The sequence below is a fragment of the Protopterus annectens genome, chromosome 17.part0, assembly GCF_019279795.1.
Source record: "Protopterus annectens isolate FY-2018-M chromosome 17.part0, PAN1.0, whole genome shotgun sequence".
In the NCBI taxonomy this organism is placed as follows: Eukaryota; Metazoa; Chordata; order Ceratodontiformes; family Protopteridae; genus Protopterus; species Protopterus annectens.
The window spans coordinates 784,979,199-784,993,433 of NC_056751.1; the positions used below are offsets into that span (position 1 = coordinate 784,979,199).

Sequence of the window (14,235 nt, forward strand, 5' to 3'; positions counted from 1 at the left end):
TCTGTCAGTTTAACTAATTTATTTTCTTTATCCTGCAACTTCTGTTCAAGAGTTTCCTGTAATGTTGCATGGTCTAAAACTCCTATGGCCTTTTGAAAAGATGCATGTATAACTTGTCTAAGATTCCTGAACTCATCGTGTCTGTCTTTTAGAAGTTTATTACATTTTTTTGTAACAGACTGTACTAGAGGCTTTATCAGTAACTGATTTGACTGTTGTTGCAACTCTGAAATAAACCTTTTACATCTGGTGACAGAACAAAACTGTCTAACATTTGAATATAATGTCAGCATATTAACTTTTCCTGGTTCTTTACCATTAAAATGTTTGTCTGTACAGTTTAACCTTTGAATTGTGGCATGCACTGTATTTTTATGACATTGTACACACAATAAACATTTTTTAGACCACACATGATTTTGTTTCAGATACCAGTCAAATATTGTAATCCATTTGCATAATGCCTTACTATTAACTTGCCCTGATAAGGTTTTACATTTGCTAATATGCTGTATATACATTTCATTCTGTTATTATTATTACCTTTATGGTATTCATACTGTATGTAACACAGAAAAAAATGTCTTACCAGTCAACAGAGAGGCAGATGGCCAAGCTGCCTTACTGTAGATGGTTGAAAAGTCTCTGTAGTCACTTGTGAAGTTGGTACAGCAAAACTGGCAGTTTCAGTCTTACAACTTTGTATTGTACCTTTTTTTGGAGAATTTATGGCACTGCTCACCTTCCTGCACTGCAGTTTCACTCTGGATTTAGATGTCTAATAAACTGTAGAGAACTGTAGAAATCTGAAGTACTTCACATAAACATTAGTTACTATAGTTTTACAGGAGTGACCTTATACAAGGCATTACCCACTCACTCACCCTGTTTTTGGATACAGGCTAGGAACATTAGAGTCACCATTGAAAAATGTATTTTATGTATGCACTGCTTTTATGCTGTGCTGCCTACTGTGATGGATTTGAAGTCTTCTTAAGACACAAAGTCTTGCTGGCTGTTTACTGCTGAATCAGAGAAACAGAGCTTTGCATGACTCCATCTGTAGTCTGTTTAAAGCACTAAGCCTTTCAAATTGCACACTGATAAAGAAATATATTTTTGCAGCTATAAGCAGAGTTACAGATAACTTATTTTATAATAAACAACACGTACTCTGTCAGATTGTAGCATATATTTACAAAGTTTTCCTTTATTACAGATATGAATGATGACTACAAAATGCCTCTCTCTGTCCCTCTCTCTCTCTCTGAATTGCTACAGTTGTTATATAGAGTGCTAGTCATGCACATAGATTTTGTTTTTTCCTCGTGGTATCTTTTTTGGCCTTCTGTGGGAAGTCACATAATGTCTGTTTTTAGAATTTTCTATTGCCCTGTCAGCAGTTCTGCTGATGTGAAAATGCACAAATGCATGCAATCAGAATAACAGAAGTATGAAAGGAAACATCTGTTCTGTTCCTATTGAAAAAACATCACATATTGCTGAGTTTAGATATCTGTTCTGTAAACATAAGAAAAGCATGTGATACTTGCTTTCCAGTATTGCTTTGTTAGGCTTTTTTCTGATGCTGTGAAGATACATATAATATGAATGTCCATTTTACATTGCTAAACTCTATACATATACTCAAGCAAATTTTTTATTATATGCTTTGTCTTTTAGCATATTTACAACAGAATTAAGTTCAGCCTTATATTCATAATCTCTAACAAAATTATTCAGGATTGAAAACACTAAATAATGGCATATGTATGGGTTTCAGACTGTGTTTCCTTCAGGAAATGTATACTAAAGCAAAACATGTTATTCTATCAACTTTCAAAGTTTATACAAGCAATATTTAAAATTTGTCTCTCACTTTATTTTTAGCTTTGTCTAGAATTCTTGCACTAAGAGATTGAGAGGTATGTTGTTTGTATATACACATTTTTTTGCATTACAACAAAGTGTAAATTGTTTTACCTGCAGTTCATGGTCAGTGATGGTTAAGAAGAGGTGATAGGTCAGCTTTAATACCCATCCATTCAGGAAGATTGGCAGCTTCTTCCTTATAGAGTTTGCGAAACTCAGACTCAGGAAGGGTAAAATTACTGAGGTAGATAGCTTCCCCACCAACCAAGTAAGCAACCCAGAAACCAAAAGTCCCAACAGTTAAAATGGTATGATTGCAATGGACAAGAATAGCAAAGTCATGCCCAGGAGAACCTTCACTTCCATCACCCGAAAAGTATACATCACCCATGGAAGCATTAATGTTTTCTTTACACCAGTCAATCCCATTGCTAGACACAACAAAAACAGGCTCCTGGTATTTATTTCGAAAGTAAGCCATAGCCTTCTCAAAGTATGCCTTGTCAGCTATCACTCCTTTCCAGGTTTTGGGCATAACTCGGACATAGTCTCCTCTCCGAACATGGACAGCAATAAAAGTAGTATTTTTACGATCCCCTTTAATTTTCTGAAGATATCTTTCAGCTTCTTCATTTAGGTGATCATGCATACGGAACTCCTGTCTGATCTCATCTCTGATATGGTGAAAAAAAGTCCATGAGCAGGGGTACCCAGTTAATTGAACATATTTACCATTTATATTAGCATATTCTGGAGCCATCCAATCATGAAGCCAGTAGTTAGTCCAGGAAATCCTGTTGGCTTCTTCCCTTTTAAGTGTTGGCAATGTTATCCTGAAAACAGGAGCCAAATAGTTATACATTTCTGGTAGTATATAAGCTCGACGTCTGTTTAATTTTGCTAGAGCAAATAAAGTTGCATATTCCCCCATTTGGTTACCCAATCGCCCCTGTGAGTTTACAATCCACATACCTTCATCCTTTCTAATATCTTCTATTACTGACAAGGTTTTTAGGTCATCTGAATTCAAAGTGGTTCTGTAGTCTGTATATACAGTTTTGTAGCTCCTTTCATGAATAAGGTAAGTTCTGACTGAAAGATTGAAAAGCATAGACAATACAGTAACAGCAAAGATAAATAAGGATGTAGCAAGCTTCCATTTTATGCAATAATGTCCTGCTTTCATTGTTCATTGTCTAGCTTTACAGAAGGGGCATTCCTCTGTTCCTCTATATCCTACAAAAACAGCAGAATAAAATAATTTATTGTATGTTAACAGTGCAAGTTTTCCAATTAACCATAATGCATTTTCCATTACAGTTTAACAATATACTGAAGTAAATAGGTCAAACTGTAGTTAACAGAATGTAAGATATGGTAACCCAAACAAACCATCAAATAAATAAATAAATAATGCAATCACTCTCTCATAAGCATGTATAAACTCTGCAGTCAATGTTTTTCCCTCTTACTTTGATTATCCCCCAGATTTAATAACATCTGTGTAGGAATAGTGTAAAGCCTACATGGATGTTACTATGTCCTTGAATGCAGATCCCTCTTGGTAGTGAGTTATGCATATTAATGAAGGCACATTACTTAGGGAGAACCAGGGGAGGCACTATTGAATCAGTGTAGGGAGTGTGTCACTAACTGTCTCCATAGATAAGTAACACTCCCCCTGCATTTTCCAAATGCCTGATAGCAATAAATTCAATCTTATTTTTTTTAAGTTTGTGTGGTGCTGTGTGGCCAGACATCTAAAAATAGATGCATTTACTTTATGATTCCAAGGTCAAGTTTAATTGCAGCAGAGCAAGTTTGCATGCCGCAGTGAGGTGCTTAGCAGTGCTCAAACATAGCTGAGAGATATATGTAAAATTATAGCAACAGTCTATATATCAACTTAGCCAAGTGGATAGAATTATGGCCTCCTGTGCAGTAGGTGCAGGGTCTGAATACATGGAAGTGAAATTAAGCAATTATTTTCACAAGATAAATTATGCCAATTATTTTTAAATCATGATCTGCTACACTCAGCTAAGCTCTGCTAAGTCTTGGTAAGCCATGATAAGCACTGCTAAAACAATCACTTTTTAAGACCTACTAACCTAACCTATGAACTTGGCTGTGCTTAGCTGGTTTGCACACTGCTAACCACTGGCAGTGTAAGCAATGCTCAGCTCAGCTAAGCAAGTTTGTGCACTGCTAAACATTGTTGAGCATTGGCAGTTTAAGCACTGCTCAGCTTAGCTGGTTTGCGCAGTGCCAAATGGCATGCCACATTTTTAAAAATGGCCCAATGGTGTGTAAGGGCAGGAAAACAGGTTATATTAAGTGCAACAGGCAGGAATACAGCATAACCTGTTGGAGTTTGAACTGTGCAGGAACTATGGCAGGTGTTGGAGAGGGTGCAAGCTTCTGGGCACAGCAGTGGAGTATTCTGGAGTTCAGGGTCATGGTTGGACTCCTACTGAAAGACTATGAACACCGGCTGCTGCAGGGCTAGTTCCAGGGATCAGAGTACAAGGCAGAGGCCTGAGACTGGCTGGCATGCAATCGCACCAGTGCTAAAGGTATCCCCCACACAGGTGAGCAGGTTCATCACCACTATGACTATCTGAAGCATTGGAAGAGGGAACTTCTGGACACCTGGGTCCAGGATGCTTGGGATGAGAATGCCCCACAAGTTTGTAAGTACTGTTATCATTGTTTTACCAACACCTAATCTGAATGTGTAATAGACAGGTAAGCATAATGGTGAGCTTCTCTCCCAACAGCTGCAGAGGAGAGAGCTCGCAACCTAGAAGACCATGCATGGTGCCTGGCCAGGTTGCACTGTGAGTGTGGTGAGTACAGATTAATTTGCAATCTATAGTCAAATACACAAGATAGAGTAATTCATTCATTGCCAGTAGGTACATACAGCAGAGATTTGTGTGTTGCAATGAATGTGGATGTAGGCTTGTACTGCAATAACTGACTACTAACAAGTATAGTGCAATAAAGATTAAACCATGAAACCTGATAATGTTAATGAAATAAAGTTTCTACTGCAATAATTGTTGAATTACAACTGTATTGCAACACCTATGTTATATCAACTGTTGTGCAATAAAGACTTGAAAATATACCAATAACTGCATGAAGGCACCCCTAATAAAGCTGTGTTCTGCAATATGTCTGCAAGTACGGCTGTTGTTCATGAAATCGAGTATGACATCTGCTCTGAAATAAAAACACAAAGAATACTACTAACTGACTCAAAGTTAGCTAAGAAAGAGTGTTATGCTAAACCGTAGAGTTAGAGCTGTACTACAAAATATATGCATTATGAAATTCTCTGCACGAACATCTGAACCAATACTAGGAACACCCAAGGTATATTGTGTATATCAGGATTGTCTTGGGTTAATCATTGCATTTCAGCTTGATTCATTCCTGCTCTGAGGTACAGCGCTGCAGGCAAGTATGAAACTGTAATAGCTGTAGACTGCAAATATACTATCTGCAGCTGTACAGTATATGGGTCAGGTAGCCAACCCAATACTCTAATATGGTTTGGACACATCACAGATATTTCCACCCACCAAGAGTTTATTGTGTGCACCTCTATTCTGTGTATTAATGTACAGTTTACCTAGTATCGCTGTCATGCATGAATATCGTGCATGTGTGTTCACCTGTCACTGCAGTCTTGCATAAAACTGTACTATTATCAGGTCATATCTTGTTTCTATTTATAGTCAACAGTGGCTCAGTAGCTCAGTTTATTAAATGCTGTGTCTATGTACATTTTGTCACACACACACCAGGGTTCAAATCCAGTGACAAATACTAATAAATATTTCTGAATCAGTTATGTATTGTTAACAGATGTCCTCCCCACAAGGATTACAGGTAAATGGGTGCAGTAGCCCTTATTATGGGTTAATAATTTGTGTGTTGAGATGTAACAGACTGTTAACAGCATTGATCAGGAATGTGATAAGATGTCGTAAAATAAAGGCAACAAGTACAATACTAATAAAAGATAATACAATAAATAAAACATGTAATCTTGGTATGGCTGTATGCCTGATGTGTCTGTGTACATTTGCTTATGGTCTAACCCCATGCCCACCAAGGAAGGCATGATAGTTGTTTACTATCATGATACATGTTTCTTAAGTGTCACACTGTCATAGACTGTAATCACTGTTGCCTACTCCCTCTGTCACAGATCTATCATCGACATGATTATGTCACTAGCACAGTTACACTACATCAATCCACAGTACACCTTGGTAGTTATATAGGTCAAACCGACATGTAACAGTCCATTGTAGGTGTGTACCTGTAGGTGTTACTGCTTGGCCCATACTGTCCCATGTGGATAGCTTGTGAGGTATGTGCATGCTAGAGCAGCTATAGGGCACTATTATACATAAAGGAAGGGCAGACCTGTAGAGTATATAACAGTACTATTGGAAACTGTATAGCCTATACTGGTAGGAATGGACTGTATTTCTCTGTTCTCCACCCTTTATCTTCATCATAATTTATTATTGCTATACATTGGTTATGGTTTACTATTAACATATGTTGCTCTCTAATCATTATATTGGGCCTTGTGTTTTATTATTGTTATGTATTACAATGGTGGTGCTGCGGTAGTGTTGTCACCTCTCAGTAAGACGTTGTCCTGTTAGATTCTTAGCTAGAGCATCTTCTGTGTGGAGACATTTGTAAATGGGCATACCTTCATTGAAGGTTGTGCGTCAGGGCTGGCAACTCGGCACGTAAAAAAAAAATCTACTGCCAATCATTAGCAGACCGGAGTTCCGCTGTGGTGACCCCTAACCGGGAAAAGCCGAAAGACACAACAACATTACAACGGTTGCATACTAACATATCTTGTTGAATTACCTATGCTGTTGGCCTTATGCTTCACCTGTTACTGGCATGCTGCTACTATACTGACTGTTATCTTATCTATTGTTGTGTTCCATATACTATGCTATGTTATGTTACTGGGTTATTTGCAATATTCTGGTGTGCTGTTATAACTAGCTAAATGTTTTGTTCATTACTTACCTGTACACATTGAAATACATCAATACCACAGCTCTACTGGGTAGGCCAGTTCCTGGCAATCTGCCTAGCCTACCTCAACTGGCCATGTCTGGGATACATGCCAGTGGTGTACCCTCCACTGATCTTGCAACATCTATGAGTGGAACTGCCTCAGGGGATGGGGCCATCCCCTCTGGGTGGAGGGGGTTGTCACCCATGATCAGCTACCGGTGATAGTGCACAGGACAGTTCATCATGGGTATGAGCAATGCCTGCACTGAGGGCAGACTCACCAGCCTGGAGGGAACTGTTGGTCCCAGCACCCAGCCTCCAGCACAGCCATCTTCTGGGCAATGAAGAAGCAGTGCTGACTGCCCATGGGTGGGAATCTCAGTCACACTGCTGCTGTCTGGTGGCACATGCACCTCTGATTTCACAACACCCTCTCCATCCAAGGTTACCCCCACATATGCCACATACCACCCATGTATGCTGTCTTGTCTGTCTGCAAATGCAACGTCTCCTATCCAACCTACCTCCCCACATGTACCTATATCCTTTCCGCAACATCCTACTCTTTCCTTAAAAAAAGGGCTCCTGTCCCATGAAAAAAATGTTGCCCCATACATAGCTCTCCATTTTCCACACATGCCCACTGGACACAAGTAATTATTATATTAATGAACACATTTATGTTGCCCTTATCCCTCTCTCTGGGGTGTGAGGCTCCAAATTCCCAATTCTGAAAAACCTGCACAGCTGTTGCTGTAGAAGAAATGGGAAGCTATGGTCCTTTCCTACACACTTCCTACACACTCCTACCTGCCTTTCAGTATGTTTTCCCCCTGCTTGCCCCTGTTTCACCACTTTCCTATCACCCCCTTTTTCTCTTCTTTTCTTTTTTTTTAGCAAGTGTTTAAGAGGAGCTAAGTGATGTGCTGTGATGCAACACACCATGCAAACCCATTTAAAACTGCCTTAATCATCTTATGTGTTTCTCACAGTATTAGGCACATCTGCAAAATAATCACCCCTGCCACATTTCAAACCCAGACTTCTATCAACTACAGCACAGTGTATTAGTCTACTAGCCCACTCAGCTCTGAATTAAAACAGGTGTTTCCACCAACATATCCTGATTGCTAATGACACACTGCAAGTACAAATAATGGGAAAATTGGCAATGTACTTGGGACTGTAGTTTCGGCACAGTTTTCACAAAAACATATTTCTCTGCAAAAGTACTGGCAAGTCATTATAGATTGAGGTTAGAAAATCATGAGATACATTTGAGTTTCACATTCTAGGGGCATAGATGTGGACCCATAGCAGGCTATCATCTGGATTGCACTATTACTCCAAGGCAGTTGTACCAGAAGTATCTCCAATGCATTATGATTGGATACTAGTCTGGAGCTGTTCCTATCCATAATGAATATGGAGACAACACCACCTGCAGAAGTGTGGTGTGGTCCATGTTTGAGGGCTGAAAACTGTGGAATGCATCATAGCTTGATACTGCAGGTCTGCTGTCTGCTGCTGTGCACCACCTCTCCATTACAGCAGACATGTGTCCTCCACTCCAACTGCTATGAGTGACTGCATCCTCACAGATGTCCACTGTTGAGCAGCATGACCCTCAGATTGCATACATGTGTAGCAGTTATTGTGGTAATAACATTAGGAACACTGCCTAATATGGCACCATAGGGGTGGCAAGACATATAGCCAGTACCTGACAACCCAACAGTGACAGATGTAGGGTGACCATGGTAAGTCATTGGGTTATGTCAATCATGCCATTCCAAGCAGAGGGGTCCTGGATCCCCTGAGAATGACACATAACACTTACACCAATGTTGCAGTCAACCATCTGTGTTCTGGGTGACAGCAGTACACTGCCCAGGGCAAATGTCACACCTGCCTGGACCACATAATCAGAGAGTTTAATCATGTCTCCTGTTATGTAGTCCAACGAGGTGTTTCCCAAGTCATTCACATCCACATGGATACAGAGTGATACTCGTAGTTGTTGTGGAGTGACATGACTGGGTGTGTCATGTGTTAGATGCTGGCATATGATTGATATTTGGCTGTTACCTGCTCCATATTCAACCTAGTGAGTGGGATGTGTGTGTCTCAGTAAGGATTTACCAGTGATCACTGCATTGTGCAAGGTGGTTAGCCTTAGGAGCTCAAGTTGGGGGCACACTGTGTAGGTTAAATATGTGTCCTTTGGCATTTGCCATGTCGCAGTGTCTGCCTTGCTGGTCTGTGCTGTTTGGGTAGCTGTCCATTGAGTGCCTCTGGGAAGTTGGATGTGTGGCTTTTCACTGTATGTTATGGCTGTCAAAGTGGGTGTCATGGTGAGCAACGTGTTCCACATGGTGTGGTGCAGGTGTTGATCTTATCCTTTTGACCTGCTAGTCCAGTCTTTGCTGGATGGTGCATTTGTCCACATTGAGTGATATATGGTTAACCCTCACAGGTCTGAGTGTTTGGAGTTTAGAGGGGAGGGTTTTCTGTGTACATGCGGCAGTTGCAGCAGTGTCTCAGAATGGACATGTGCACCAGGTTAATGGGTGAAAGCACAGTTAACAATCCTTCAAACATGCTAAGAGGGGTGGACATAACTAGTAAGTTCTGGGGGGATATCTGTGATGAACAAGTACTGCTGATGGCTCACAGGTGTGCAACACTTCGTGATTCAATAACCTGGTGAAGTGCCAAGCCATAATGCTAGTTGAAGTGCAAGACAGAAAGAACTGGCATGATGTATGGGTGAAACAGAAGGCAGACTGCCTGCCACCTGTAATACTTTACCACAACTGTGCAGTTATCAGCAGCTTTGGCCATGTGAAAGTTCAGTAAGCTCTGCAGTGCATGTGATAACGGTGTAATACTATAGTAGACATACATAGATAGGTAAGAGGTCTAATCCCAATACTGGCAGGTGTGTGTGTATGTGTGTGTGCTTGTGTCAATCATATACTATCAGGCTCATACCATTTTGACCCCTGTACTACCCTTTACACTTCCCTTCACTCCAATTTAGTAGACCTGTTGATGTCATCCAACTCAGAAGTACCTTTGGTAGAGTTGGATATGTATAAGCTCTGTGGCATGTCTCATAATTGCGTAGCATTAGTTCATAGTTCATATATTAGTACTAGGTTAACTGCCCTTGTGGGCCATTTTAAACCTAGCCACCTACCCCATGTGAGAATCAAACCCTGCACCTCCTGCTGTAAGGTAAACACCTTAACCATTATGCCAACCTCCCAACCTATACACTATAGCAAGAATACCTAGATAGGCAGGAGTTCTAATCCCAGTACTGGCAGGTGTGTGTGTGTGTGTGTGTGTGTGTGTGTGTGTGTGTGTGTGTGTGTGTGTGTGTGTGTGTGTGTGTGTGTGTGTGTGAATCATGTACTCCTACCATTTTTGACTTGTGTACTACCCTTTACACTTCCTTTCTCTCCAATGCAGTAGATCTGTTGATGTCATCCACCTCAGAAGTACCTTTGGTAGAGTTGGATATGTATAAGCTCTGTGGTGCGTCTCATATCTGGGTAGCACTATAGTAAGAATACCTAGATATGCAGGCGTTCTAATCCCAATGCTGGGAGGTGTGTGTATGTGTGTGTGTGAATCATGTACTATCTGGCTCATACCATTTTGGACTGTGTACTAACCTTTACACTCCCCTTCACTCCAATTTAGTAGACCTGTTGATGTAATCCACCGCAGAAGTACCTTTGGTAGAGTTGGATATGTATAAGCTCTGTGGAGTGTCTCATAACTGCATAGCACCATAATAGGAATACCTAGATAGGCAGGAGTTCTAATCCCAGTACTAGCAAGTGTATGTGTGTGTGAATCATGTGCTGGCGTATTCCTTTCATTTTTGACCTGTGTACTACCATTTACACTTCCCTTCACTCCAATTTAGTAGACTTGTTGATATCATCCACCTTAGAAGTACCTTTGGAAGAGGTGGAAATGTATAAGCTCTGTGGTGTATCTATTAACTATGTAGCTGTATAGTAAGAATACCTAGATGGGCAGCAGTTCTAATCTTAATGCTGGCACCTGTTTGTGTGTGTGTAAGGATCATATCGTGTGCCTTATACCATTTTTGATGTGTATACCATACATGCTTGGTGACCACCTCCTGGTGCCATTACTTTGTATAGTGTGGTGACAGCATCTGCTTCACATGCAGCAGGTTAAACCATTGTACAGTCCTCTGTACAGATGTGTCTGGAATATCCATATGTTTGAAACCTATATGTGGTTGGAAGTGGTCTGTGTGCCTTAACAATGCCCATATATGTGATATTGTAGCCAAATAGGCCACAGTGAGTGTGCTGACACATATGGCAGCATGAGGTATCATACCAGGCTGAAACATCATGCTGATAGGATGTTTGCCACCCTCACAGGAGGCTTGCCTTGTAGGTGCAATACATGAGTACAGATGCTTGGTTTTACAAGTGAACTGTACCTATTATGGGTCACATTAAAGGCTGGAAGAGGTGTGGACTGTTATATTGTGGTCCTAATTAGTATGTAACAGGAACATCTTGCATCTTAAGAGGGGTGTGTACACAATGCATATCCACTGTATACCAGTAATATGTCATGAATGACCTTACCTTACGCCATTTGTCCAGTACAAATTGCTGGCCTCTGTCCAGACATCTTAGCACTGACAAGTTGTGAGGTATGCCACAGGAATGTTGAATTCATGTTAGATAAGCCCCAGTGGTGACTACTGTGATGCAATACAGTTAACCCCAGCACAAGTGAACATGCACAACAAGCAATATAGCTATTACATAAATCAAAATAGCTATTACTGATGGCTGTGTGCATGGTAAATTGCATGCACTTCACATGCCTGGGGTATTGCCAGGCAAAAACAGAACAATGTAATACTCACCAGCTTCAGGCTGCTGTTCCATATGTAGACCAGAGGGTCCTAGGTAGTTGGGAGAGTGAGTTATTGTCAGCAGATGCACATGTGGCCTTGGTATACGATGGATGCAGCATGTCTGCACATCTTCAGTACTAACCGCAATAATACACAATGTCCTGTCCTCACCATAGATGTGCACCTCTGTGCATTAGAAAAACCCATCCACAACTGCAATCGGACCTGAGACATGCATGTAGATACAATACAGATACATGTATGTCTGATACATTAGTGTACTAATCCCCACTGGGCCCTTACCTGCACACTCCTCATCCAGTGTGTGTGTGCAAACCACCTCCACAATGCTTCCATCAGTGTCATGGCTTGTGCGTTCAGCATGTGTCCCAAGTGTGGTGAGCAGCTCCTTGGTTAAGTGTCAGTGGGGGCTGGATGGCTGGGCCCCCACCTGCGTCTAGATGGTCCCTCACTGCAGCAGCAGCCCATTGATGGGCTTGGCATTTGAGGTTGGTGGCCTGATGCTGTACATGCACATAAGTTCTCCTGTGCAGGCTGGCATCATTTACCCTGTGGACCACACTGTTCCACAGGGCAGTCCTCTCCCACACATCTTCTGCTCTCCTTCCACATAACAGGGCATAATGTCCACGCACATATTGGGTGATGATGTCCATTTCCCCAACAGAGACTGCTGGTAGGCGAGCACTCTGCATGTTACCTGGAAGACATAAACAGGACAAGGTCACAGGACCTCATACGGTTGTCAAAATGCACATCAACAGTGGATATTACTTGCAAATAATCCAGACTACACTGGAAACCTCCAAGCTATCATGGCAATAGCAGTTTGCATTACACCTCTGTCCCTGAGCTGTCTTAGTCCCCCCAGTATTGAACACTTGATTGCATAATTCTCTGTCCACCATTCATTTCTGTGTAGTGGGTTGACAGCGGTCATCTTCTATGTTGATGGTGTGTGTATGGTGGCAGGTCTGTGTTTCACTGTGGTGTGTGATGGAGCTCTGAGCACATGCCTGAGTTCATGTCGGAGGAAGACAGTGATTTTATTATGCCCCATGGAGATATGTTGTTGTTGCCATCAGTAGGCAATATGTACATGCTCACAATTGCTGAGGGGAGGAGTGTGGTTGATATGCATATCTCCATGTACAACTGGGGTGGACAGGGTGGCAAAGTTCCCACCTAACCTGTGTGATGCAGGTTGCCTATATCCATGGCATGTGTGTATGAAGTGTTCTTTACCCTCAGTACAGGGTGAATTGTGTTGTTTCATCTGAGACTTACAACATATGTGGAGACATGGTTGCAATTGTCCTTGGTGATGTGGATTTGTCTGATTCATAGTCATAGTCAGTCTTACAGGACATCACCTGTGAACTTACCTGCTTGCTCAGATATAGGTGGACTTGCTTCAAAGTTGTTGCCAGCACCTATGTGTCCCTGTACACTCAATGTAGCAACCAATTATGTGGTTTGTGTATTGCTGCTGTCCACCAAAGACATTACCTTGGTGGAGGCTGGATATACAGGTCAGGTACTGCTGTGTCCATATATCCATTTAGCTACAGTGGATATAAAGGGTACATATCCCTGATACAATGCCTGGTATTTGTGTAATTGGGACATGACAATAACTCATTTCATAACAATTCTCACCTGTAGTGTGTCCTATAGCCTGTACAATTCAATTGAAAACATAACAATCTGGTCTGTGAAAACATGGAAATAATACTCAGTACAATAAGCCAGTTGAATGAGTGTGCACACCCTTAAACTTGTATATGGACCTCTTGAGATGGTTACAGCATCCATCCGTCTTGGTCTGGACTCTAACATCATGGCACATCTTCACTTGGCAATAGTTGCTTACCTTCCTAGAAACACCTTTGATTGTATTTCACTGGAATTGTCCAGGTTAGGGGTCACATTCAAGATGTGAAACATTATGAAATGATCTTCTATGGTCTGATTGTCATACAGCACACAAACCTGGTATTCCAACAGGGGTGTGTACACTTGTGATATCCACTGTATATAGGTGTTGGGATTTGTATCACTTCACTGAAAGACCATTTCACTGAGACCAAATCACCTAAAGTTCATTTTACCTAAAACTCATTTCACTGACAAGTAGTACTCTAAGGCAATTCAAAGGTATATGTCCATTTTCTCACTGTAGTGTGATCCTGGTGTTAGTATATATAGTTGAGGGGGGCACAGCTCCCCACAATGGGGTGTTGTGGGGGGCATAGCCCCCACCTATTTTGGTTTTACCAAATAATGTAAAACAAAACCAGACAACAGAAAACCAAATTAATTGGGGGATATGCCCCCACACCCCCCAATGT

General features: G+C 41.3%; 1 protein-coding gene across 1 annotated transcript; it reads right to left on the bottom strand.

The window, feature by feature from the left end:
* Positions 1-1,440: 1,440 nt before the first annotated feature.
* Positions 1,441-3,104, bottom strand: LOC122791310 (galactoside alpha-(1,2)-fucosyltransferase 2-like). The gene has a single exon (XM_044059013.1). It carries the CDS (start codon positions 3,056-3,058, stop codon positions 1,997-1,999), a length of 1,062 nt encoding a protein of 353 aa, XP_043914948.1. The 5' UTR covers positions 3,059-3,104; the 3' UTR covers positions 1,441-1,996.
* Positions 3,105-14,235: the final 11,131 nt, after the last annotated feature.

Bases quoted from the DNA above. Each gene is read 5' to 3' on its own strand.
- LOC122791310 (XM_044059013.1), bottom strand. From the start codon at position 3,058: ATGAAAGCAGGACATTATTGCATAAAATGGAAGCTTGCTACATCCTTA.